This window comes from Tiliqua scincoides, chromosome 4 (genome assembly GCF_035046505.1).
Source record: "Tiliqua scincoides isolate rTilSci1 chromosome 4, rTilSci1.hap2, whole genome shotgun sequence".
NCBI lineage: Eukaryota > Metazoa > Chordata > Lepidosauria > Squamata > Scincidae > Tiliqua > Tiliqua scincoides.
Window position 1 is genome coordinate 7,948,709 of NC_089824.1, and position 27,259 is coordinate 7,975,967.

The 27,259-nt window shown below is 46.5% G+C and overlaps 1 protein-coding gene across 1 annotated transcript in view; it reads left to right on the forward strand.

The window, feature by feature from the left end:
- FAM135B (family with sequence similarity 135 member B) overlaps positions 1-27,259 on the forward strand; it is a 96,614-nt gene that overhangs the window by 55,119 nt on the left and 14,236 nt on the right. The window contains exons 7-12 of the mRNA XM_066625229.1: positions 12,666-12,819; positions 15,259-15,308; positions 17,175-17,330; positions 20,275-20,348; positions 21,653-21,807; positions 23,669-25,691. Coding sequence (XP_066481326.1) covers positions 12,666-12,819; positions 15,259-15,308; positions 17,175-17,330; positions 20,275-20,348; positions 21,653-21,807; positions 23,669-25,691 — 2,612 coding nt within the window. The remainder of the gene's footprint in view (positions 1-12,665; positions 12,820-15,258; positions 15,309-17,174; positions 17,331-20,274; positions 20,349-21,652; positions 21,808-23,668; positions 25,692-27,259) is intronic.

The following is a 27,259-nucleotide window of genomic DNA, read 5'->3' on the forward strand; positions in this document are numbered from 1 at the left end:
CCCCTGGTTCTGGTGTTATGTGAGAGCGTAAAGAGCATCTCTCTATCCACTTTATCCTTCCCATGCATAATTTTGTATGACTCAGTCATGTCCCCCCTCAAGCATCTCTTTTCTAGGCTGAAGAGGACCAAACACCATAGGCTTTCCTCATAAGGAAGGTGCCCCAGCCCAGTAATCATCTTAGTCACTCTCTTTTGCACCTTTTCCATTTCCACTATGTCCTTTTTGAGATGTGGCAACCAGAACTGGACACAATACTCCAGGTGTGGCCTTAGCATCCTCTACACAATTGTTAAAGGTCCAGGAGCCCTAAGGTGGAAAGGTTGGCCACCCCTGGTTTAAATAAAGGAAAAAGTGAGAGAGAAAGAGAGTGGAAAAAGAAGATGAAAGGCTAGCTTTAAGAAAATGATTCCATGCAGGGTTGTAGAGGGACAGTTCTACATAGCCTTCCTTGTAAAGAGTGGGGGATATCCCCCTCCATAGTTCTCCATTTGACACAAGATGAGATTTTGTTTTGTTTTTTCCATTCTCTGGGAAATGAGAAGATACTGGAATATTTTGTCTCCTGAGACCCAGGTTGTGAGCAGGTACTTTCACGGTATTTTTCATCATTACTCATAGTCTCCACAGCTAAGCACTGGAGGAATAGTCATAGCTGGGCGTCCAAGATGTTTCTGTTTTAGCACAATGAAAAGCAAAGTTCTTGCAGGAGCAGTCCAAGTTCAAGATCAACCACATGGAAAGACCTGGGGGCGAATACTGGCATTTTTATATCTGTTCCTCAGTTTTATTGGTTAATGTCAGGACTGTAAAGTGCATCATTTGGAAAAAGTGGGAAATCAGAATGCATAAGAGATTATGGTGACAATTGCCCTCTGTGTGTGTGTGTGAGCGAGAGAGAGAGAGAGAGAGAGAGAGAGAGAGATCTAGAGAAAGATCGCTGACTTGCATGTGTTCATTAGAATGTCTGTAGAGAGCTCCTGTCTCCAACTCTCTGTGCAATCAGGAACCTTGTTTTTCAAGATTCCTGATTGCTCCCCTGTCACTAGTCTTGTGACAAAGCCATCTGGGGTGGGGAGAGACTTTCAACAGACATTTTGATGAATGTGTGTAGATTGGAGCCTTGGCTTGCTGCCTTTACGCCCCACTCTCTGCACATTCAAGGTAGGAATTTTGAGGAGCACAGGACTAGTTTGTTTATTTTTCTTTATCCTTGAAAAAGTGAATAGTAAGGAAAATAGACCACCTGTTCTTTTACACTAGTATTAGATACAGTTTCTCAAACTGTGAGTTGGGACCCACTTGGTGGGTCGTGAGCCAGGTTCCCATTCATTTCAATATTTTATTTTTAATATGTTAGACTTGATGTTACCATGTTATGTGACTGCATTTGGGGAGATGTTACAGATCTGTACTTTAAACAGGCTAACATGTATATGCTTTTAACAATGACAGTCAATGAGACTTATTCCAGGGGGTGGGTAAGATTGTTACCCACCTAAGATGGTTAAAAGTTTTCCTGTTCGATAATGTCACTTCCGGTAATAACATCACTTCTGGTGGGTCTTGACAGATTCACATTCTAAAAAATGGGGTGCTAAAAGTTTGAAACCACTGGGTATTCTTAAGTTTTGGGGGATGCTGTGCCTCTCTACTTGCCAAGGAAAAGTCCCTTTAGGTCAGTGGCTCCCAAACTGTGAGACGCAGCTCCAAAGTGAGCGCAAGTGTACTCAGAGGAATGTTGTGGGATGTTTCTGGTGTCCTCTTCCCAGGTACTGCCATCTTGGATTGTGCAAAATAGCAGAGATCTTGTACTATTGTCATCTCATGAGAATAGTGCAAGACCTTGTGCGATCTAGGGCACAATCCTACAATAGACTTGGGCCAAGGCAAGTTCCTTGCGCCAGCCCAGGAGTGTTGCAAAAGTGCCATACAGCACTTTTGCGCCACTCATTGGGAAGATAGGCCGGTGCACGTCCATGGGCCCCAGGAAGAGAGTGAGTTGTGATGGCAAAACTCGACTGATGCAGGAGCCTGGGGGTATCTGGGAAGGGCAGGGAGGAGGAGGGAGGGAGGCGTTTTGGCGCTGGGGAAGGGTGGGCAGCGGGCAGGGCAGTGGGCAAGCAGGCAGGGAGTGGGAGGCCGCAACCCAGGACCTAGCAGTTATGCCTGATCCTGACCCTATTCCTGGGCAGCTCAGGGTAGTCCCAGGCTACTCGAATTTGCACCACCTGAGTAGACCCTTTGGGGCTACTGCAGTGTGACCACCTCCAGGTCCGGGAGATGGGTGGTGCCAGGATCCGGCACTTAGGCCAGATCCTAACCGCTCCCCCCAACAGCCTGGCCTTACACCAGGCTGCTTGGATCTGTGCCACCTATTTAGGTGGTGCCAATCAGAGTAGCCCCATAGGGGCAGCTGCCTTACGACACAGAGTAAGGGGAATGAATCCCTCTTACTCCAAGTTGTGCTGCAACCCAGCCCAGCTGGCCCTCCTGCTCCAGGGCAGGTTAAGATTGTGCTGTCTGTGATATAACTCCATGAAAAATAGGCCAGTTTTTCTCCTAGACATGTGTTTTTGTTTTTAATTCTTAAAAGGAGCCTTCCTTAAAGAGAGGGTGAGACCCTTTCCCCATTAGGGGAATGTAATATTGTCACTCCAATAAACAATTGAAGTAGAGAAAGAACTTGCATTCAAGGTGTCTAACAAGGTCATAGACAAGAGCACTTAACAACAGTGCAATGCAACTGACTGACAGAGCAGGTAGATGCATTCATTAAACTTGAAACTATGCACCTAATGCATTCTAAATTAGAACAATTAAAATTTCAAAATTATAAGTGCACCATGCAAAAAATCTTGTCTCCATGTGATTATAAATAATTATCCTTAATGCCTGTTTGATCAGAAGCGAGCAGTTTCAGAAGGAAAAGTGTAGAGAGCCAGCAACCACTTCACTGTCTCAAAACTCTTCAAGTAGATTGTAAAATCTAGAGTGGAGCCTTCAATCCACTCAAGGCATATGTAAGGAGGCCCACCCAGATCCGTTCAGGAAAGTTTCCACCCAAGACAGCCAACATTTCTGGCTCAGATCCTGGTTTGATTCAGAATCTAGCAATTCCACAGCTCTCACGTCGCATGAGGAGAAAAGCCACTGCGTTCTAGCAAAGGCCATTATGAAATGTGGTTGTGGTCGCTAGCAAATAATTTCTCTCTTCGGCAGTTGCTAGCCAATAGTTGAGTGACTGGCTGATGTTTTGATAATGGGAGCTAAAACAGTCTATTAAAAACCCATAGAACTTTGCGCTGTTTTTTATATACAGCCCGTAAAACATCTCATGGTTTATCACTGTTGAGAGAAGTCAGTAGGCAAGAGAGCAGATAATAATCTTATCTGTGACGGTGGGAAAATAGAGAACAAATACTGATGCAGCCGCGTGGGTAGAGGGGGTGCAAAGCCCTAAGTTTTGCAGGGAGCCTCCCCGCGGCGTACAAGCGTCCCCTCCCCCTCCCTTTCGGAGCCATTCCAGGTGGGGGGAGCAAAACGGAGGCGAATGCTCCCCCAGCCTGGAATGGCTCTGAAGGGGACGGGCTGCTTGCATGCCGCAGGGAGGCTCCCTGCAAAAGTGCTTTGCACCCCCTCTAGCTATGCCACTGTGCTGATGCCATTTCCAAACATAAATTTTCCATAGCAAAGGAGTTGCAGAAACGACAGCCATCCCCTTTTCTAGCTGTCAGTTCAGCTTGTCTTTGCAGCACACAAACTTACTGGAAAAACTGTTTGGGGACAAAAAAAAAAAGCAACCTAATGACTGAGCAAATCATGGTAAACTGCTCTGTGGCTCATAAAATTTGATTGTTTGTAAATGACATCAAGGTTGGTGGATGGAACGATGAATAATACAGGAGGCGTCTGCAGTAGCAGGGGAGCAAAATAAGGGAAAAAGCAGAATATCTTTACCAGTCCCACCAGCTATTTGGAAGTTCTTTGACGCACAGCAGTGAACTGCAGCAAGGAGGTGTTTACTTTAAGGTGACCTGCTGAGCAAAACTTTGCAATAGCTGCCGTTGCGGACTCTAAAAGCAGGAGAGGAAAAGAGCTCAGAAAAACAACATCTCCTCTGCTTAGGTTTCTCGAACTGCAGAGCAGAAATTCTGGCCCCTGTTGTTGGCTACAGTAGTATAACACACGGGATTGCCAGGGTGTCACCTGGAGATTTCTGTTGAAGCTTTATAAGAAACAAGAAGTGTTTTATGCCCTGTTCTAGCTCAGTACTCTCCTGCATTTCCTCTTCTTTGGCCTTCCTTTTCCAATCTAGGAAGTGGAAGAAGGAGAAGGGGAGGCAAGTAGGTAGACAGAAAAGTGTGCCCCCCCACCCAGTGGCATTGCTAGGAAGGTACGGGGGGTGCATCCCCCACCGGGTGACACACATGGGGGCATAACATGCACTGGAGGGTGACTCCACTAGTTACCAAAATTGCTAAAATCGTGGTTTGTAGGAATAATACCATCATGTTATATACTGTTCAATGTGTAATTTACAGCAGAATGCAATAAAAAAAAAAAACAGAGTGAAATGTCTCAATTCTATCAAAAGTTATGACCAAAAAACTAGAAAACAAAAATGCAACTGTCTTACAGCCCATTCCTATCCACACTTTCCTAGGAGTAAGCCCCATTCACTCTAATGGGACTTACTTCTGAGTAGACATGCATAGGATTGGGCTGTCATGAAACAAAAAAGTACATTTCCTTAATTCAAAACGAACCAATCAGACTGATTGTTTGAAAAGCCAATGAGATGCTGTTATGACACAGCATGGAACCAATAGGGTATTAGTAAGGTGATGCCCGGGGGAGGGGTATGGGCTATGTCAGAATGCCAGATGCAAGGGAGGGCACCAAGATGCAGGTCTCTTGTTATCTGGTGTGCTCCCTGGGGCATTTGGTGGGTCGCTGTGAGATGCAGGAAGCTGGACTAGATGGGCCTATGGCCTGATCCAGTGGGGCTGTTCTTATGTTCTTAAACTACAATTCCCAGGAGGCCTTGCAGGTCTTCTTGTTGTCTGGTGTGCTCCCTGGGGCATTTGGTGGGCCGCTGTGAGATGCAGGAAGCTGGACTAGATGGGCCTATGGCCTGATCCAGTGGGGCTGTTCTTATGTTCTTAGGGGGGTGGGGTGACACCACTAGTGATCAAAATCAGTAAAACTGCGATCTGTAGGAATAATACCATCATATCCCATTTGATGTGTGATTTGCAGCACAACGCAATGAGAAAAAACCACAATGAAATATTGGTGTTCTATCAAACGGTATAGCCAAAAAACCAGTGGGGCAGGGCAATGGTACATCACCATGCCCACTACCCACGTCATTGCCTCACCCATTGTATGGGAGGAGGTCCATCATGGGGGTGACACGCTGGCTTCCCACACAGGTGACACAAACCCTTGTGTCACCACTGCCCCCACCAATCTGTTGCCTGAGGCAACAACTTCAGTTGACTTCATGGATGGGCCGGCCCTGAGGGTAGGGTTTCAGCTTTTTTAAAGGGATACACACATTGCAACTCTGCATACAAGAGAGTTGCATGCAGCAAGCCTGGCTGTTGGACACTGGCCTTCCTGGGGGGTGGGGGAGGACAATACAGTAAGTTTCTTCAGGCACCTGGTCGCTGGTGTGAAGCACCCCCTCCTCCTCTCCTTCAGCGCCAGTTGTGGCTGCAAAAGCCAGGCACCTAAAGAAACTTACTGTTTTGCCCCCCCTTCAGAAACGCCAGTGCTGTTGGGTCAGATCTCTGGCAATATTGCCAAAGAGCAGCTCTGTCTCCACCTCTCTCACTGCTTATGCACATTGACTGACTGGCACTGGGCTTCTGTATTATGCAGGCAGAAGATGTTCAATGTTGATAAATGTGTCAACGAGTACATAAATGTGTACATTTACAGATACATAAATGTGAGTATGAAGATTTTAGTGCTTTCTTATAAGGTGGAGATTAGCTGGGGAAGCAGGACCCTGAGAATAAGTGGCAAAATTTAGAAAGTAACTGACAGAAGCCATCGCAATGACCCAGCTGGGTTCCTAATCATTACTTGCTGATATCTCCCTTCCTTGATAAGACAGCACAGACACCATTAGGAGGCCCAGGTTACTGGCATACCTGGGAGGGGGTCAAAGGGGGAAATGCCCTGGAGTGCCACACCTTCGGAGGCAGTAGTGCTGGCCGACCCCCTCCCCCAAACCCCTCCATGTCCTCCAACTCCACCATTAGCTTTGGCCACCCTCCAAAGGCCTCCTGAGGGTTGGGGAGGCTGCTTTTGGCTTCCTTCGGGAGGCCATCTGAGTTCTCCAGAGGGCTTCAGTTGGAAAACTATTGGAACACTGGGAGTGACATTTCCTCAGAAGGCCTCCAGAGGATCAGGCAAGGTCATGCACAGTCCCAGATGCAGCAGTAAGGAGGGTGACCGGTGTGGGAGTCATGCAGGTGGCACAGGGGCCAGGATTGCCAGTGGCCCAGGTTTGCCTGTTGGGAGCATGCCAGAGGTCTTGCAAACCATGTTTTATAGTGTTCCAGTTTAACTGCACTGCTCTGCAATCTCAGTGTTGCTTTAAGTGAACTTTGCTGGCAATTCTCTTTGGGGAGTTTTGAGAAATGGCATCTCAGAGAGCGACATTTTGGAAGACAGCCCCTTCTTCCCAAACCTGTGATTCTCTAGAGCTAGGCTGGAAGCCACACCTGCCTTCTAAGTTGAAAGACCAAAAAAAAAAAAAAAAAAAAAGGAAGGAAAAGAAAAGAAAAAGTGCGGAAGGCCTCAGCAAAGAAATGTCAGACTGACTGTAAAATAAATAAACCTGGAAAAGGTTGGAGTCATTTATCACCAACGGGTGACAAGTCGGCATTTTGTCCTCCTTGATTGCTTGACACTTTGTTGGAGTTTGCTGTTTGTCTTTTTTTTACAAGTATTTTCTGAAAGCCCCGTTACAATCAGTGCTCTTCTTTTCTTCCTTTTCATTGACAGAGACAGTGCTAGTTAGCGGGGATGTTTTGCAGTTTGCTTGACTGCCAAGTGTCATTCTTCTAGATATCAGCAGGGCCTCATGAGGGATAGAGTGGGTGGACAATGTTCCATCACACGTTCTATTCCTTGCTGGTCTTTAGAAGTGATGAAAATGGTGGCTTTGGCAAGTTGCAGTTCTGGAGACACCTGCAGTTCTGTACTAGCGGGTACATTTAAACCAAACCTTGCTGGCTGTCTTAGGATGCAACCTTAGAATGCCCTTGGGCTGATGCAAGTCCCTTGCACCGTATAGCACTTTTGCGCTGACATAAGAGGAGGGAGGCCAGCGCACAGATGTGCACCATCCTCCAGAGTCCAACATGGCCCCCGATCTGCTGACACAGTGGGAAGCCCACACCAGCTGAGCTCAGTTGGTGTGGGGGTTTGGGAGTGGGCTTGGAGAGGGCAAGAGGGAGGTGTTCCAGAGTGGAGGGAGAGAGGTAGGGAGGTGGACGGGTCCATGTGCTGGCAGGAGGGAGGGCACTAGGATGCAAGGGAGGGCACCAGGATGCAGGTCTCTTGTTATCTGGTGTGCTCCCTGGGGCATTTGGTGGGCTGCTGTGAGACACAGGAAGCTGCACTAGATGGGCCTATGGCCTGATCCAGTGGGGCTGTTCTTATGTTCTTATGTTCTTAGGAGGTAAGCGAGGGGCAGGACCAGAATCCAGCACTTATCCCCATTGCAGACCTGGGCTGCTTGGATCTGTGCCACCTCTTTAGGTGGTGCAGATCTGAGTAGACCCATTGGAGCTTCTGCATTGCAACACAGGACAAGGGGAAGCAGTTCCCTTTGCCCCAGGCTGTGCAGCTTTCAGCCCCAGTCCTGCCTTGGATGCAGTGCAGGCCTGCTGGTCTGCCTGCTCCAGGGCAAGTCAGGGTTGGGTTTTTAGTGCCTTCGAGAAAAGGATTCTGCAGCCCATTAATTTCAGTGCTGGACAGCTGAATGGGGGAAAAAAAATAAAAAAGCCATCCTAATTTTACATATACACTGAACTGTCAGTGATGAACTGGGAAGAGGACCATGGAGTCGTGATGGGTAGTGCAATGAAAGCATCAGCCAAGGTGTGGCAGAAATGCCAAAGGGCACTACCATGCTGAGGTAACCAGAAAATTGATGGGAAATAACTGCTCATATCATTATGCCCCTGAGCAAATCCATGGTGCAGCCACGTCTGTGATATGGTGTACAGAGCTCACTGCCACTTCTCAAAAAGGGTACTGAAGAGCTGAAAAAGGTGTAGAAGAAGGCCATCAAAAGGTTCGCAGACTGGATCGCCTTCCTTGCAAGAAAAGGCTGCAGTGTTTTGGCAGTCCAGCCCTAACAATAGTCCTACACTGTGATCCAGCAGGGCCAGTTCTGCAGCCACTTCATTCAGCATTGGAGACAAGGGTGCTAGAGGTCTCCTTAGTGAATGAATCATCTGGGTAATCTGTTGCTACAAGGTGTGGCATTCTCCACAATCACAAAGTTGATTAGACAAATTCACAGAGGGCAGGCCTCTCAATGGCTGCTAGTTATGATGACTCTTCAATACCTCCAGAATCCGTGGCCATTTTACTGCTACCAATTTCAGGGGAGCAATCAGGAGGGAAGGGTGTGCTTTTGCCTGCTGTCTCTGGGCTTCCCAGAGGCACCTGTGGGAAACTGGCCTGATCCAGCAGGGTTTTCCTTATGTTTATGAAGTAATAACCACAGGACATGTTCTTGGGGATGAGCCAAGTGGCCTCCACTGAAGTTAGTGATCAATACCCTCCCCAACTCTGTTGTCTCATTTACAGAGTAGAAATTGGGGGAAAGAAGCATCTCAAATATTGGGTCAAGACATGAACAGAGGAAGAGTGTTTGGCCAACACCATTATTCTCGCCACTATTTCTGGATACTGCTTCTCCCTATGTCAGAGATAGGGCATTCTGACCTGCCCATGCCCTCATTGATTTGGCCTCACTCTATAGAGCCTGATGGCCTAAAGGTGGCCAGACCTTAGGATCCATGGCCGATCTGTCAGGTTCATCATAGCTAGAATCATAGCAGTCACTAAAGCAACTACAAATGGGCTGAGTCAGTGTGATTGTGTCCCCCAGCTGCTTGGCCCTGGCAGGTGAGATGGTTTCTTCCCTGTTGGTTCCCAGGGAACCCAGAATGGTTTCTCATTTGTCTTTAAGATCATCCACAGCTGAGTGTCCTACCGTCTTCTTTTGCAATGCAATGCTAGAAAGAAACTCTAAGGAGAGTGACTTCTTAAAGCCTGGGTTCTCTCTGTTTTTCTTTTGGTGGGTTATGGAGCTGTCAAAACACAAAGCTGCTCAGCGATTGGATGGTTCCTGCTTAATCAGAGGAGAGGCCAATTTTGTTTCCCGCTTGGAGAAAATGTTCTGGACTTCTAATTAAGCAGGATGCATTGTGTGCTGCTAGTGCCCTTTTGGAGACTTCGCTGTCCATTAATAGCGCATGGAGGGAACATGCTGACTTGCTTATTAATAATATTTGGGGCTTTGGGGAGTTTTGTTTAGAAAGTTGACCAGATCCTATAACAGGTGCCCCCCACCATCATTGAACTATTGCTCATAAGAACATAAGAACAGCCCCACTGGATCAGGCCATAGGCCCATCTAGTCCAGCTTCCTGTATCTCACAGCAGCCCACCAAATGCCCCAGGGAGCACACCAGATAACAAGAGACTTCATCCTGGTGCCCTTCCTTGCATCTGGCATTCTGACATAGCCCATTTCTAAGATCCATAAAATAAACCAGACACCTGCTAAGAAAAAGAAAGAAAAGAGGAAAAACTAGGCTGGCTATTCACTTCAGTATGCAGAATTCAGTCCACATGCACACCCTGAGCTGTAACTATGGTGGAACCTGAAGGTTACCTGCCTTAGGCACTGTGCCAAGAAAGGGGTACATGATTGCACCTCAGGCACTGTCCTAGTTATGGAGGAGGTGCTGGTGGCTTTGTGCCCCCTTTCTTTCTTCTGTGGAGGCTTGCCTTGAAGAGGAAGGGGAAGGACCTGGCAGCGTGAAGCATCTGTAGTGTGTCCCCCTCCACTGGGGAGAACATGCATGCCAGCAGGGGATAGCATTGGGCTATAAGTATATATTTGCTGTTGTAACAGAATGTCAGGACTGGGCTCCCACTGGCTCTCACTGAGTATCCAGTTAATCTAGAATCTTATTTCCAGTAAGGTCACCTAGATGCTCTTTCAACGCTTCTGAGCAGTGCCATATCTAGAGGGGGTGCAAAGCACTAAGATTTGCAGGGGGCCTCACCATAGCTTTCAAGCAGCCTCTTTCCCTCCCCTTCAGAGCCATTCTGGCCGTGAGAGCAAAGTGGAAGTTTTGCCATGGCATGCAAGTGGCCCCTCCCCTTCAGAGCCATTCTGGCCTGCAAAAACAAAACAGAGGTGTTGCCCTGTTGCACCCCCTCTAGCTACGCCACTGCTCTTGAGCTAGGTATGACAGTGACAGTTCTACTGTGGTCATCATTTCCTGGTACACAAAGGTACATTGTTTATAATTGTCCATACAGTGTTTATAATTTTTACCCACCTTGTATGCATCTCTACAGAGGGGAAGGGGGAGGAGGTATATGCTTTAAATAAAGGAAATATATAAATAAATATTGCATTTGGATGTGGACCTTTCATTGAGCTATCATGACTAATAGCCTATCTCCTTGGAATTTGTCTCAACATTTTCTTTTTCAAATCATGGGAACTGTCAGCCCTGATCACATCTCATGGTGGTGAATTGCATAAGTTAATTATGAATTACTTCCTTTTGTCTGTTTCATTCTCCTTTTTGTCTGTCCATTTCACTGATGACCCCAAATTTTAATGTTAACAGAGGAGGAGACAAAGAACCTTCATAAGATCACTTCTTAGGGACCAGATTTTTTAGGATGCTTAAAGCATGGGCTGGAATGTGATCTTATTAATGGATTCTTCTTCCTAATTATTTCCTTTAATAGCTCTTTCAAAACAGAACCTGTCGGGAGCAAATAATTCATGTGGTATATAAATATCACCACTTTATTTCTTGGTTGCCAGGGACTTTTATCGTATTCTGTAATGACCTGTCACATTATAGCAAAGTAGTCGGTCAATAAATGCAGGACAGCTTGGTAATTAAAATGATTTAATAGGTACATTAAAATTGCATTTCTGGTTCCCAGTGTTGTTATTCCAACATGGTTTGTGACATGTTTTATGAGAAACAATTGGAAAAGCTTTTCATTTTGGCTGCTTGTGGTTGTTGTTTTTCTGGCTATAACTGTGGCTTTGAATGGCTCAGCCCAGACCCAGCTGTTGAAGGTGCTGCACCTTCATCAGAGACAGTTTCCCCCCCCCCTTTGGTGATTGACATGGTTCCTGTTGGACCATCCTAAGCCATGATGCACACTATGTGCTTTTGAAACATTTGGACTTAGTCCCCCCCTTTGTTGTGTAAACAGACACTCCCTGCCAGAAATTAGCTGGTTGCCCAGGCCACTGGTGAGAGCTTGCCTCTTCTTTGCATTAAGAGCCGCTGTCTTGTGTAAACTGACTCTGCTGCAGGTTATGGGAGTCCGACTGCCTCATTAAGACCCTCTTTGCTGTGCTTTGATTATCATTGTATTTGCAGAGGAAGGTTGTTAGGAGATGCAACGGATTAGAAACTGGGATACGAAAGTAAACCTTTCATGGCACACCATGGTGCTGTAGGACACCGGTTGAAAATTGCTGGTCTACACTGACAAATGTCTGGGCTGAGCTATTCAAAGCCACAGTTATAGCCAGAAAAACAACAACCACAAGCAGCCAAAATGAAAAGCTTAAAACGTAAGTCATAACAGCTCTCCTGGATCCTTCTCTGCTCTTGATAAGACTGTTGCAACTGGTGCAGAAGCATGGAGCGTTGGGTAAATTTATGTGGGGGGGGCGGTCTACTTGTTTGCCGTTTTGTTTCTGGGCTCAATTCATGGTGCTGGCTCTTACCTTTGAAGCACTAAAAGACTTGGCATTTGGATTCTTAAAGGACCTTTTAATAAATAGCAGGACACGTGTACACAGAGATAAACAGACGCACACGCACCCCATGGGCTGAAACTGTGACATGAACTTTGCTTCTATCATGGTTCTGCTCCTGCGAATACCACCCACCCACAGGGGACTGTTTAAGGAGTAGCAAGTCAGGGCATTTACCCGGGGGGCCACTGAAGGGGACGACGACTAAGTGTGGACTTTCTCAGATGGTAAGCAGTGCTGGCAACATGCCCCTTGTCCTTGACACTCAGAGTGGTTCCCTGCCTTTCTGCAAGGGTTTGCTCATTGCCTGCAGGTGGGCCCGCTGGCTCTTCCAAAGCTCTGTTTGGCTCCAAAGTGGTGCCCTTCTGGGAAGGGTGTGTAGCGCGCAGGCACAGGTCCAATGTGATGATGCAGTGGGGTCATGTTGCTGCGTCACCATGTTTCCCCACCCTGGCAACCATTAGACCCTGGGACCCTCCTGCATCATCGTGTCGTCTGTGGGCCTCAGCTTGGGACATGGCAGCCCATTGCCACGGGACTCTGAAAAATGAACATGCTCCTAACCTGTTCATCTTGTTCCTTTTTCCCTCTCATTCAGGGCAGCTTTTATGTGCCATCTGAAAACTGCATGCAACACGCACACAAATGGCATAAAGACCTTTGCCTCCTGCTCTTGAATGCATACAGAGGACTCCATGTGTACTACAGTATCATCATGAAGGACATTCCCAGTCTGCCTCAGCTGAAGTTAGGTAAGAAGACAATTGGGGCTTCAGGTCTGTCCATATTGACTGACTCCCATTTCAGGTGACTTCTTGTGGTGTGCCTTCCTTGTTCCACTCAGTCCTTGTCCCAGTCCTTCCTCTTGTTCATCCATGCTAGGACAGGACCTTGGATGCCAATGAAACAGTAGGTCATCCATGCTTTTGCACCAGTTGCAACAGTCTTATCAAGAGCAGAGAAGGATCCAGGAGAGCTGTTGGAGTATGACCCCAAATAATTTGTGCTGAGGTTTGTTAATCCAGTAATGGAATGCAAATATACAAACAGTTCTGGACCTGTATAATTTTAGGTGTAGGCAAAGTATATGAGCTGTGAACCTTGAAGTCCCCAACTCATCTGTCACTTCAGCCATGACCTCACTTAGAGTCCAATCCTGAGGTGCCTGGCGCATCATGGCATCCTGACTGCACCAGGCAGCTGCCTTTGGCTCCTTGGGGGAAAGGGACATTCATTCCCTTCCCCCGGGTAAGGAAAGTAGCCTTGCAAAGGGGCTACTCGATTCTGTGGTGGCTATTTAGCTGACGCAGAATCAACGTGTCTCGTTTCACACAGTGAGGCCCGACACGGGGTTCTGGATCTGGCAGAGCTGAGGTCTGCCAGTTCTGCCCCCGGCCACACTTTCTCCCCCACCACACCTTTCCCTGCCCTCCACCTGCTGGTTCTGGTGTTCTGTGAGAGGGGAACAAACATCCCTCTATCCACTCTACCCATTCCCTGCATAATTTTGTATGTCTAGTCAAGTTCAGGTAAGTTCAAAGCCAGGATGGTGTAATGGTTCGAGACTTGGGGATGTAGCACTTTTCATGTCTCTGGGTTGATCTGTCAAGCATATCAGTTGCTTTCAGAGACAACCAATATGGGGGGGGACGGACGACTGTCCCCTTCAGGCTCACCCGGCTGTCCACTTTGGGGCAGGCATGCTCTCCTAGATGGACCTCTGGTCCAACTCCGGGCACACTTAATAGTCTTCCTCATGTTAGAATCAACATCAGACCACAACATTTATGCCTGTAGAGCGAGTCAGAGCCTAGATTCCCCAGGAACTAATTGCATCCATTGATTCTTCACAGGGTTCTGACTGATCCATCAGTCCTTGTAGGTGGAATGAGTATCAAGCACTGGCAATGTATGATTAGTGTAGACAACCCATGATTAGCTCTTCCCCCCCCCCCACAGGGTTTTTTCTTGATACAGAGAACCTTCACTTTCTCCTGAATTATGTGGGAAAGTTTCACATGCCTCCAGGCCCACAGTCTCATGACTTCTTCCCTGAAATCTGCTGCGGGTGTTTGGAGGTTGCTGAACCCATTTGGAGATGAAGTAAATCATTTTCTGGCACCCAGATATCAAAGGTTTCTGATTCTATTCTTTTCTCTCCCTTTCGGAAAGGGCTGGCCCATGACCTCCAGCCACAGGAGGTGCCCTGAATTTGCAGCCCCCTCCTTACCTTGTGGTGGGCCTGCACTGCTCCTTTCCCCATTCCCTGAATTAGAAAAGGAAGAGCGGGACAGAGTGGAAGAGGAAGTGTGGAGATGGGGAGAATAGTTGACTCTGAGGCATCCTGTGGATGCATCTCACCTGGGGTGGTGCTTACCTTGTGGAGCTTGGTGTTATGATGTATGCTGGCCTTCCAACCTTCTGCCTATCACATTGCTTTTAATGCAATAGGCCTACCTCCAGACTGCCTCCTTTTCAGCCCTCTCCAGGTGCAGTCACTTCACCTTCTCACTGGCAACCAGCAAAAGCACGATCGTTGTCAAGAATGCAATGTGACTGGGCCCAGAGAGGCTGCAGGCTGGGGTGGGGTGGTGTCACTACCTGCTAAGGTTCCCACCTGGCATGGCCTACACCAGCTGCATGCCTGCAGTGGCATCACTGAGTTGGCTAGAGCATGTGTGCTCCCCACCAGTCAGCTGCTTGAGGTAAATGCCTCACTTGGTTTCATGGATGATCTGGCCCCCTTGGAAGCTAAGCAGGGTCAGGCCTGGTTAGTACTTGGATGGGAGACCACCTGGCAATACCGGGTGCTGTAGGCTTATACCATAGTCTTTTGAGACTGAAGGTTGCCAACCATGGCCCCTGGCACTAGATGTTCAATGTTGTTGTTACTGCAGCATTTTGTTTTAAGGACATTGTGTAAGCCAGTTAGTTCCTGGAAAAAAAATAGTTGATTAACCTGAAAACAAAATGAATGAATGAATGAATGAATATCTGTTTTGGGAGGGAGCAGAAATATCCACCTTGCTGATAACAGATAACAGAAATATCTGTTATCAACTAGAAATCTCTCCTTTATAGCACCAGAAAGATCGATGTTTTTCTAGCTCAGCCGTGTCCTACGAGGTTTTCTATGTGTTCGTGTAACTCCCGCACAGTCAAAATGCCTGATATATCTTTTCTTTTCCTAGAGGATCTTGCTGTGGAAGAGACACTATCCCAACTCTCTGCAGAACTGCAGGTACTTAGCTCAATGAAACACTTGTATGTGTTCCGGTTGCCTACCATTCCAATGGCAAAATTTTTCCCCCCTCCACAGAAGTGTGACTGCCACAGAATCAGTAGCACAGCTAGAGGGGGTGCAAAGCACTAAGTTTTGCAGGCACCTGAATGTGCCCTGCAAGGGACCCCTCCCCTTCGGAGCCATTCCCGGCAGCGAGAGAAAAACAGAGGCAAATACCTTCACTTTCCCTTGAATGCCTCTGTCTTGCTCTTGCTGCTGGGAATGGCTCTGAAGGGAGAGGAAGGGGCCTCTTGCACAAATTAAGTGTGTTGCACCTCCTCTAGCTATCCTACTGCACTTCTTAGGGGAAGACTTTGGAATGCACAAGTAGCTTTAATGGGTTTGCAGCACTCTCCTGATCAGGAAGGGTGGAAGCGATGGAGGTTTTTCAGCTTGCATGGAGAGAGATTTCCATTTTCTCTTCTCTTCTAATGCAGTGGTTCAGTCACTCGGTGAAGTTGATTGGCAGCAACTGAGGGCAGACAAAATGATGCCAACCTTCATGAAACCCATAAATACTTCTCCTATAGAAACTCTTCCTCCGGGATGTGGAGACGGCCACTGGCTCCTCCAAAAGACTCCAGGAGGGCTGTTCTGACATTTGTATGCAGGAAATGTTTGAGTGGAGGAGAAGTGCTGGGTTAAGATTGGCTCCCAGGCGGCAGGGCGTGGGACAAAGTAATTGTGAGATGAATGTCAGCTAGAGGCTGCCTGGATGTTCCTTGTGGCGCACATTATGACTGCACTTTGTAGAGGAAGGCTGGCTGCCTCTCCATATTCTTTCATTGGAAGCCACCCTGAGGTTTAAAATTGCCACAGGAGAAAGAACAAAGGAGGGCTCTTCTGCCAGTGCCTCTATTTGAAATATGGGGTTTTAACTCTGCATCAGTTTCTCCTTCAGCGTTAAAAAATAGGCTGACTGCACTGTTGGAAAGGGCTGGAGAAGGACTGCAGGTTGCACTCTAGAGTTTTACATTATAGAGGGATTTGTCCCCTCTTTGGTTATAGAGACAGCAGTGCCATCTAGTGGACAATGTGTAGCTAGCAAGGAGAGGTCTCCATCATTTCCAGGTTTTTAGCCTAAGGAAGGTATTCACAACCCATGCACGATGAACATATATTGGGGGACTGTGAGTTCTACCCCTGACCAACACATTTTCAGTGGAATGTCAGTCAGTTAATTATCTGATGTTCATCTATTTAATTATTTGATTTTGTATGTAAACCACTTTGTGAACTTTCTTGTTGAAAAGTGGTATATAAAAAATGCTGTTGTTGTTAAACAGTAAGGACCACAGAAATTACCATCCATTTTGTTGGCAACCTTCAGTCTTGAAAGACTATGGTATTGCACTCTGAATGGACCACCAACTACAAAAAGCAGCTTTACTAGGAACAGTTTGCATTTTGCGACTATATTTATAACATCAAAATATGATAAAAGTCAAGCATTCCAGGTCCTTGGGAAGAACGATGTCTGGGTAAAACAAACCAGTCGATAACATCAGTCTGACTGTGTAAAAATCCATGATGATGATGATGATGATGATGATGATGATGATGATGATGATGATGTCTGCAATGAGTTCCCACATATATAGCTGTACCTGTGGATCACTCCCTATATAGTCACAAGCCAGCGTTGATTGACGGGAGAATTGACTTTGGCTGCTTTGGGCTGTCCAGGGATGTCACCCTGAACCCCATCAACCAAACAGTTTGACTTTCCTTCAGGCTTGTCCATATCTTCACCCTTTTGCTAGAGAACTTGATGATTTCCAATTGCTATCACTAGCTTGACTTGCTGACCTTCTACCCTTCTAGATGTTGAACAATCCCGAGAAGATAGCGGAGCAGATCAGCAAAGACCTTGCCTGGCTTTGCTCCCACCTTCTGGCTCTCTGGACCCAGTTTCTGGAAGTGGTCACCTTACATCCAGATGTCACAGCCTTCCTGGTTCAGGAGCATCACACGCTAAGGGTAACGCTGCATTAGGATGCCAACCACTACTCAGGAAGAAACCCATACAATAACAGGTTTCAGCAGGGATTGCATTCATTCATTCTCATCTGCTTCTTTCAAGGTCCCCCAAGGTCACAAGCCTCTCTCTGGGTCTCACTAAAATCACACACACAAAAAAAATCATTTTTTAAAAAGGATGTAATCTACACTAACAAAAGTGCGTGGAAATTTTGCACTGGATTTTGAGAAGTTGTGGATTTTCCAAATGCATTTGTTTTCACATAGCTAATGATTTTTTTCAGGCATTGATGCCAAAGAGGATGAAAGTGTTTGTTTAGCCAAGAGGTACTGTCTTCACTCAAATAAATGTTTGCTCACAGTCATTGGTTGGCTCGGATCATCAAAGGGACCTGCCCAGGAGGAATTACCCTTACTCTATGGCTGAAATTCTATACACAGTTAATGGGAGTAAGCCCCATCAAACATTGTGGGACTTTCTTCTGAGTAAACATGATTGAATTGCACTGTAAATCAGATTTTTTGCTTTCAGTAACATCAAAATATAGCCAAATCTGTTTGACTACATATTTAGCTATGTGAACTGTTTTGTGAACTATTTTTTGTTGAAAAAAGCTGCCTCTCCTGCAAAAATTGCTGCAAGGCTTTTCTTAGCTTAACTGAACATATTTCATATCATCTGATTTCTACTTATTAGGCTGATCTATACGTGCTTGAGAAAGGGCTGGGACCTCTCCCATGTAAGCACATAAATTATTATGGGACCAGTCCCTGGAATCTGTGGTATGAACCAGCTCCGAGTTAAGCTCTCTTGTTGATTTCAGTGGGAGAGTTAAACAGCTTCTAAATTTTTTTCTCAACAAAATTAAGAGAATGTGGAATATAATTAACTTGAAGTGGATTGTGTCCTACATTTGTTCATTTCTAGGGAGACCTGGGAAATACTCCTCTACCAGACCCCTTCCCAGTGCCATTGCTAGGTGGGTGCAGGGTGTGTGGACCATATGGGGTTACACACTCAGGGGAGTGACACCACTACTAGCAAAAATTGTAAAATATTGGTATTTTTGAGTATTATGATAATGTTATATGTTATTCAATGTGGAATTTCATGCAGAATTAAATGAAACAAACTGGGTTGAAATAGCTGTATTTTATCAAAAGTTATAGACAAAAAACAAAAAAACCAGAAATGGAAATCACAACTGCCTTATGTAAGATAAAGTGGATCCTTAACTTAAAACTGACAAATGAGATTGATTGTTCTGAGAGCCAGTGAGGTATTAATTATGGTAAAGCAGGAGACCAATAAAATGTTAGTACGAGTCAGCTCTCATTTCCATGTATCAGATTTAATACTAACTCTTATTCAGTTGTGTAAGAACAGCCCCACTGGATCAGGCCATAGGCCCATCTAGCCCAAGATGCCCCAGCCCAGTAATCATCTTAGTTGCTCTCTTTTGCACCTTTTCCATTTCCACTATATCCTTTCTGAGATGCGGCGACCAGAACTGGACACAATACTCCAGGTGTGGCCTCACCATCGATTTGTACAACGGCATTATAATATTAGCTGTTTTGTTCTCAATACCTTTTCTAATTATCCCAAGCATAGAATTGGCCTTCTTTACTGGCGCCACACAGTGGGTCGACATTTTCATCGATTTGTCTACCACCACCCCAAGATCTCTCTCCTGATCTGTCACAGACAGCTCAGAACCCATTAGCCTGTATGTGAAGTTTGGATTTTTTGCCCCAATGTGCATGACTTTACACTTAGTGACATTGAAATGCATCTGCCATTTTGCTACCCATTCTGCCAGTTGAGAGATCCTTCTGGAGCTCCTCACAATCGCATCTGGTCTTCACCACTCGGAAAAGTTTGGTGTCGTCTGCAAACTTAGCCACCTCACTGCTCACCCCTGTCTCCCGGTCATTTATGAAGAGGTTGAAGAGCACCGGTCCCAGGACAGATCCTTGGGGCACACCGCTTCTCACCTCTCTCCATTGTGAACATTGCCCATTGACACCTACTCTCTGTTTCCTGGTCTTCAACCAGGTCTTAATCCAGGAGTGGACCTTCCCTCTAATTCCCTGACTGTGGAGTTTTTTCAGTAGCCTTTGGTGAGGGACCAAAGGCTCACCTCTTCATGTAGGACTCTGCTCCTGCTCAGAGTAGACCTCTCTACGCATGTCATGAAGACCACTGTTTGAATGTCATCAAATTGGCCACTGGTGGTTTTTTGTGGGTTACTGATTCTATATTAAAATTAAGAAAGAAAGAAAGAAAGAAAGAAAGAAAGAAAGAAAGAAAGAAAGAAAGTTAATGGGGGATACACTAGCCCTAGTAATGCCACTGCATATGATATTGTAATTTATTCTGTCTGGTCTGGTATGGGAGGAGGTTCATCATGGGGGTGACCAAATTAGCTCTCGCACCAGGTCATGCAAACCCTAGTGAAGCCTCTGCTCTTTCCTGGACTCCTGGGCCAAAATGTCTCATAAAATGAACCTGATTCTTGTGACATGCAATCCTGGTGCTGTAAGTTTTGGGAAGTGAAAATACTAAATGAAGAACAGGAAAGTGTGCTGGCAAAGATTTAAGAGGAAGTGTTGCTTAAAAAAATTTTTTTACTGCAAAGATGCACAAATTTCCACCTCTTAAAGATTTAGCACATCAAATGCATGTGTTAGGGGCCTGATCCTGTTTGAGAGATCAGTGTTTGATTTATCTGTTTATTAAATGTTTTAGAACAGGTGTGATACTCGAATGTCTAGATAAATGTTTATATAATGATATTCATGGTGTTATTAATGGTATTAAAGGTATTATGAGGTCCTTCCTGATGCAGTGGTCATAACCACTGTTTGCTTTAGAACTCTGTACTTGCAATGTGTCTTGAGGGATGATGTGCTTTGTAAAATGTGTATTTTTTTCTTCCAGGTACGAAGGTTTTCTGAGGCTTTCTTCTACACTGAGCATCAAAAGCTTGCGGTGTTGACTTTTCAGGAAAGCCTGTGAGTAAGGTTTGCATCATGCCTTCCAGACTGTCCCCAGCATACAACCCAATCCTATCCCCACTTCCCTGGGAGTAAGCCCCATTGACTATAATGGGATTTTCTTCTGAGTAGATATGCATAGGATTGGGCTCATAGTGTTTTTTCCAGTGACTGTTTGTTGGTGTTTCTTAACATAAGAACGTAAGATCTAACTGATCAGGCTGAAGGTGCATGTAGTCCAGCTTCCAGTATCCCACAGTAGCCCACTAAATGCTTCTGAGAGCGCACAAGACAATAAGAGACCCATAACACAGGCCTACAAAATTGAAGGTCAGAAATGTTTTTCCCAAACTTTCTGGTGATTTGATATGAATTTGGGGTGCCGATTCCAAAAATGGCATCCGTTTTGCCCTATCACATCTAGTTTTGGAGATATAGTATAGCCTCATTAGTGAATGGTTCAAGCAGCTTCCTCATGAGGAAGCCATGGTGTAGGCTTCCTCATGAAGAAGCTGCTTGAACCATTCACTAAAGAGAACAAAAGAACATAAGAACAGCCCCACTGGATCAGGCCATAGGCCCATCTAGTCCAGCTTCCTTATCTCACAGCGGCCCACCAAATGCCCCAGGGAGCACACCTGATAACAAGAGACCTGCATCCTGGTGCCTCCCTTGCATCTGACATAGCCCATTTCTAAAAACAGGAGGTTGCACATACACATCATGGCTTGTAACCCGTAATGGATTTTTCCTCCAGAATCTTGTCCAATCCCCTTTTAAAGGCATCCAGGCCAGATGCCGTCACCACATCCTGTGGCAAGGAGTTCCACAGACCAACCACACGCTGAGTAAAGAAATATTTTCTTTTGTCTGTCCTAACCCTCCCAACACTCAATTTTAGTGGATGTCTGCTGGTTCTGGTGTTATGTGAGAGTGTAAAGAGCATCTCTCTATCCACTTTATCCTTCCCGTATATAATTTTGTATGTTTCAATCATGTCCCCCCTCAGGCGCCTCTTTTTTAGGCTGAAGAGGCCCAAACGCTACGGCTTTCCCCATAAGGAAGGTGCCCCAGCCAGTAATCATCTTAGTCGTTCTCTTTTGCACCTTTTCCATTTCCACTATATCCTTTTTGAGATGCGGCGACCAGAACTGGACACAATACTCCAGGTGTGGCCTTACCATACAAATACAAAGGTGTGGCCCCTTTCAATCTGCCGCTGTTGTAACGTGTGTCAGGTGGCTGCAGGAATGAACCAGCAGTGATTCAAAACGGGATTCAAAATGGAAAAAAAAGCGATATTCTGTCCTGTTTCCTTCCAGTATCCAGCGCCATGCTCAACTTTCATCAGAAATCCGGAACTCAGAGTACCTCACTAGCATGCCACCCCTACCTGTAGAGTGTCTCGACATTGATGGAGACTGGAGCACGCTGCCAATTATTTTTGAAGACAGATATGTAGATTTCCCTTACAAAGGTGGGTCATGTGCAGAGCTTTGTTTGTACTCCTTGGAAGCTTCTCAGGATCAAATCCTATCCCATTTTCCAGTGCTGGTGCAGCTGTGCCAATGAGGCATGCACTGCATCCTGTGGTGGGGAGATAGTGATAGGAACATTTGCTCCCTTACCCTGGGGCTGCATTGTGGCTGCACCAGTGCTGGAAAGTTGGATAGGATTGGGCCCTCAAGCTCTACAGGATGAGGACTTCTGGAAGGAAGTCATGTTAGAAAGTTGCAGAAAATAAATAGTGCACTTATTTCCTCTTGTACATTCCTAGCAATGCTCTAAATATCTGTGATTTTTTTTTTTTTTTTTTTTTTTTGCTCCTGAAGTATATTTTCTGTAATTGAAAAGAATGCTGAATGGCCACAAATACTTTTTTATTGATTGAAATATATTTCATCAATTTTTATAATAAGAGGAACAGAAACTATAGGCCAGGTAAACATGAGAATCTAGGGATTGCAAATTACCATCAGATTTGGGAGGGGGGGGGATAGAACCTGCATCTGTGATACAATGAACAGCCCAGTCTGCCTTACGCATAGCATCCTTTACAACTGTTGTAAAGCATGACACAGACCTATGCCCAGTAACGTAGCTGAAGGGAGGGTCACAGAACCCTGGGAAGCACTCCTCTGGTGGGGAAACAATGCTGCCCCAACTATGGCCGCTGGGGTCCTGCCCCTCCTTGCTCACACCCGCCTCCTTTAGATATGATTGGAGAAGCCTCCTGAGTTTTTCCTGAAAAAAACCGGAAGTGACCTTCTAAGGCCTCCCAGAAGGTCTTCTGAGGCCCCAGGAGGTCATGCCTCACATCACTCTCTGAATGCAACTGGAGCGCGACTTGAGGCAGGAGACAGCCCTGGAAGGTATGCCCTGGGGCAGAACACTTTCCATTGACACCGCTGCCTATGCCACAATCCAGTGTGTCTCCTCAGAGCAGGTACAGGTGGAGAATGGAGGGTAGAATCTCAGCATGCACTGCTGCCGCTGAGATCCTCTCCCTTCTGCCCCCAAACTGCCCAAACCTGGCCCAGTCCTGACCCCGGTAATCCTCCAAACCACACCTGCCTCCAACTTACTGGCAACAATGCTGAATGGAGGCGGTATAGTAGTGAATGCAGCCCCTGGCCATTTGACTGGCAGCCACTGCCCACCAAATGGTAGAGCAGCTTTCCCACCATTAGTCTGGCATGTAAGCTGATGGATCCCAAGTGCATAAGTCCCTGATCAGTGATGGAAATATTTCGGATTCGTTCTCTGAGTCAATGCTAAACAGGCACAAACTCCTTTAAAAGCGTATAGAAAATTTATTTACAAGCTATTTACAGATTAGAAATAGATTTGAGATTTCAGGATGGATACAGGTTGGATACAGAAATGTTCCCCCATGGTGGATCCTTTGCTTCTCCGAGAACCACACCCAAAACTTCTCTGTTATACCTTGCAACAAACAAAGTACCCATGTGACATCCATGTGACTTCCACTTCCTTATTGGGCATACTAGTGCATGGTTCCAGCCCTAACTGGGAAGTCTGTTACTTATTATGGAGAAGTTTCTGGCCTACAACTTTGATTACATAAGACCCTGGAATTTTCCTTTTGGGAAAGCTATAACGCACATGTTTTTTTCTCTGCAGGTCAACTTGACATAATGACTTTTCCTATCCTGTTTTTAACAGAAACACTAGTCATGTTTTTCTACTGTTCCTCATCTGAGAGAAGTTAGGTTAACCCTTTAAAATCTCCATCATCAGATTGGGTTGCCTATGTGAGCCGTCTTTTATGGTAAACCATTACCATAATCTTCTCTTATCTTCTCTTTCTCTTTCAGTTCAGGGCTTAGATGTTTCGTCAAACTATGTGGTTTCTGCTGTGGATCAGTCAGAAGTAAACCTGATAGAGAAAAACAAAGACCTTTCCTCAAATGATGACAATTCGCAAACAAATGGAGAGTTTAGGAACTGCACTCCGTTCATCATCCACACGGACAGGATAAACAGGACATCAGTGTATGCTTGCAGCTGTCCAGAAGAATATTCCAGTATAGCCAAGAGTTTCAAAGATCACTCCACAACTCAGGTACATGCAGTAAATGGAGATGTCCAATCCCACGAGACTCTGTCAGCCCCAATTAGCAACTCCACATCTGGTTTGCAGTCAGGGCCCCTGAAAGACACTGCAGAAAGCCTTAAGATGCCTGTGGAGTCTTCAGAAGATGATGATAGGCTCACAACGGCTCTGACGTATTTGGACATGAACCCAGCTTGTAATGGTGCCCATCAAAGAGAACCAGTGCTAGTCATGACCGCCCTTTATGACAGCAGCACACCTGAACCTCATAAACTTTTGGATGAGATCAAATCATGCCCAACGGATAAAGGGGATGATTGGGAGGGTTTTCTCTCTTCAGATAAACCCACATTTAATGAACAAAATGGCCTTGAGAAACAAGTAGATGATGGTGATCAGGGCACACTGCCTACTTTGAGAGATCATTTTGGCTCGTTGAGCCAAATCAAAGATATTGAGGAAGTCAAGTCTTTTCCAAAGGAACAAAGGGCACAGGAGTGTGAAGCGTTTAGCTTGACTTCAGGGGTCATCAAGCGCTCCTCATCATTAATCTCAGACTCAGGGATTGAGAGCGAGCCGAGTTCAGTAGCTTGGTCTGATGCCCGGAGCAGAGCCTTGGAGTTGCCCAGTGATCGGGAGATTGTTCACCAGCTTGTCACGAGGCACGGGGTCCACCGGAACTCTCTGGAAGGTGGGCACACAGAAAGCAATACAAGTTTGCCCAGCGGCATACAAGCCTCTCTCACCTCAATCAGCTCCTTGCCGTATGAGGAAGAAGAGAGGGAGGTGGAACCCAACAAGCTGACAAAGTCTATCTCAGCTCCTCAGATCAGTAGCCCTGAGGAGCCTGTAGGTGACATGGATATATCAAAACACACTGAAGCAACCTCTGACATTGCCGAGGGACAATATGTGGAAATAGATTGTGCCAGCGTGACCTTAATGAGAGGTGTTCCTACCTGTCAGAAAGACAGAGCAAGTGTAGGCTTGCAGCTGCCCACCGATGCAATAGACCATCCCGAATCTGCCTTTGAACAAAATGGCAGCAGTTCTCGCCTATCGGAAAATATCGAACAGTTTTCAGAGACAGTCTGCAGTTTGGAAGTGGTGGGGGAATCTGTGCTTCTACAGCAAAACCTAGATCTAGATGGCACAGCAAGATCCCAGTTGCTGGAGAGGAAAAAGGAGGACCACGAGGGAGGAGTCAGTGACTATTTGGACATAAATGCTGCTCATCTTGATGAGTATGGTGAGGAGGCAAATGTCCACGAAGGCCAGAGCTTGTGTTCCACAGACAGAGAGGCTTTCTCTCACTGTGAGAATCATGGACCAGACTTCTGCTATACTATTTCTCCCACACCTCAGGTGGCACCTGAATCTGCCTCCACAAAGGGGACCTGTGAGAGCCCTCTTACCAATGATAAAATAGCAACAAACGGGGAAGACGTTCTCACCTTACAAGAAACTGAACTGGATGACAAATCCAGGTGTGGGCCCTACAGTGCTGAACAAGAAAACAGGCAGCTCAAAATGGTGTCAAGCAGTGCGGGGTTCAATTTTGTGGTGCCTGAGACTAAAAAGGCCACCGAGGTGGTCAACTTATCGGTTTCTTGCACAGCCACATGCCTTCCTTTTTCTTCAGTCCTCAAAGAGGCTCCACCGGTGGCCGGCTTCTCCTCCAAGCAGGCCACTTCTCCCATCACCCACCAACCGGTGGGCTCCTTTGGGATCATCTCCTGTGAGTCCAGTGAGGTGGATCAAGAAAGCAATGAGAGAATGCTTAGGTAAGGATGTCTGAGAAGCTGTCATTTTTAGGGTATGTTCAGCTGCCTCTGATTCCCTGAGCCTAGGGAGCTCACGCAGTACTTGTGATGCCCAAAATCCAGTTTCCACACTGGAAGTGTACTCAGGTGGTTACCCAGAGCTCAGTAACTCAAAGACTGAGGCAATTGAATGGTGAGACCTTGGTGGCTGCATGTCAGTAGCATGATTAGGGTTGCTCCCAATGTAAGGAGCTCAGCAACCTGGAAGTTGGATGGTGACATGATGACATCATCACATTGCTGCCAAACTTCCAGGTTGCCAGGCTTTCTCAATTTTTTTTTTTTTAATGCTCACCACCTGAAAAGAAAAAAGAGAGGGAAAGCAAGCCCTCCTTGCTACACTGCCTCTGTCAAGGGATCATCGTCGGGCCTGCAGGTAATTTGCAGGCTGGATAGTATCAGGCCCTGAAGCCTTGGCCTGACTGAACAGAGCATCATGGGAAAGGCTGATGCAACACAAGGCAGAGGCAGTCACCTGGTGTGTCACCCCACGTGCCCTCAGAGTGACTTAGCACTTTCTATCTCACTCTGATTGGCTGTAGCAAGTATATACTCCGGCCAGGGCAAGCTGGATCGTGGGAGAAGCGAGGTGGATTTGATGCCGAAGGCTACGTCAGTGTGATCCGTGAATTGTGTGCTATCTGGACTGTTTGCTGTATATATTGTACATAGTAAAGGGACGTTTGGTGGAGGACATCTGCCGTGTGTCGTCTTTGTTCCCGGGAGTGTCTACGCTCTGGCCTTGAGAGATAGGCAGACTGCGCTGCCAGCCAGCTGTTTGCTGCGAAAGCTACCCGCAACAGCCTCACTGTTATCCGTAGTATCACTGCTCTCCGTAGTAGCATTGTGCTGCTGCTGGGTGGCCCAAGACCTGCCTCACCTCGCCTGGTGCATGTGGTGGCAGTGGTATAGCTAGAGGGGGCGCAAAGCACAAAGTCTTGTACGGATCCTCACCACCGTGTGCAGGGGACTCCTCCTTCCCCACTTTGGAGTCAGGTGTATGCCTCCGTTTTGCTCCCACCACCTGGAATGGCTGCAAAGGGGAAGGGGAGGGGCACCTTGAACACTGCGGCAAGGCTCCCTGCAAGACTTAGTGCTTTGCTTCCCCTCTAGTTGCACCACTGGTGGAAGGCACTGGGCGGAGCGCATTGATCTCTGGCAGCAGCCACAGCAGCTGGCACTGATGTGCTGCTGCACTAGTAGGCCAGTGGGCTGGAACTTCTCCTTGCTCCATGTTGGGAGAGTTAGAACAGACAAGAGAAAATATTTCTTTACTCAGCATGTGGTTGGTCTGTGGAACTCCTTGCCACATGATGTGGTGACGGCATCTGGCCTGGATGCCTTTAAAAGGGGATTGGACAAGTTTCTGGAGGAAAAATCCATTACTGGGTACAAGCCATGATGTGTATACGCAACCTCCTGATTTTAGAAATGGGCTATGTCAGAATGCCAGATGCAAGGGAGGGCACCAGGATGAGGTCTCTTGTTATCTGGTGTGCCCCCTGGGGCATTTGGTGGGCCGCTGTGAG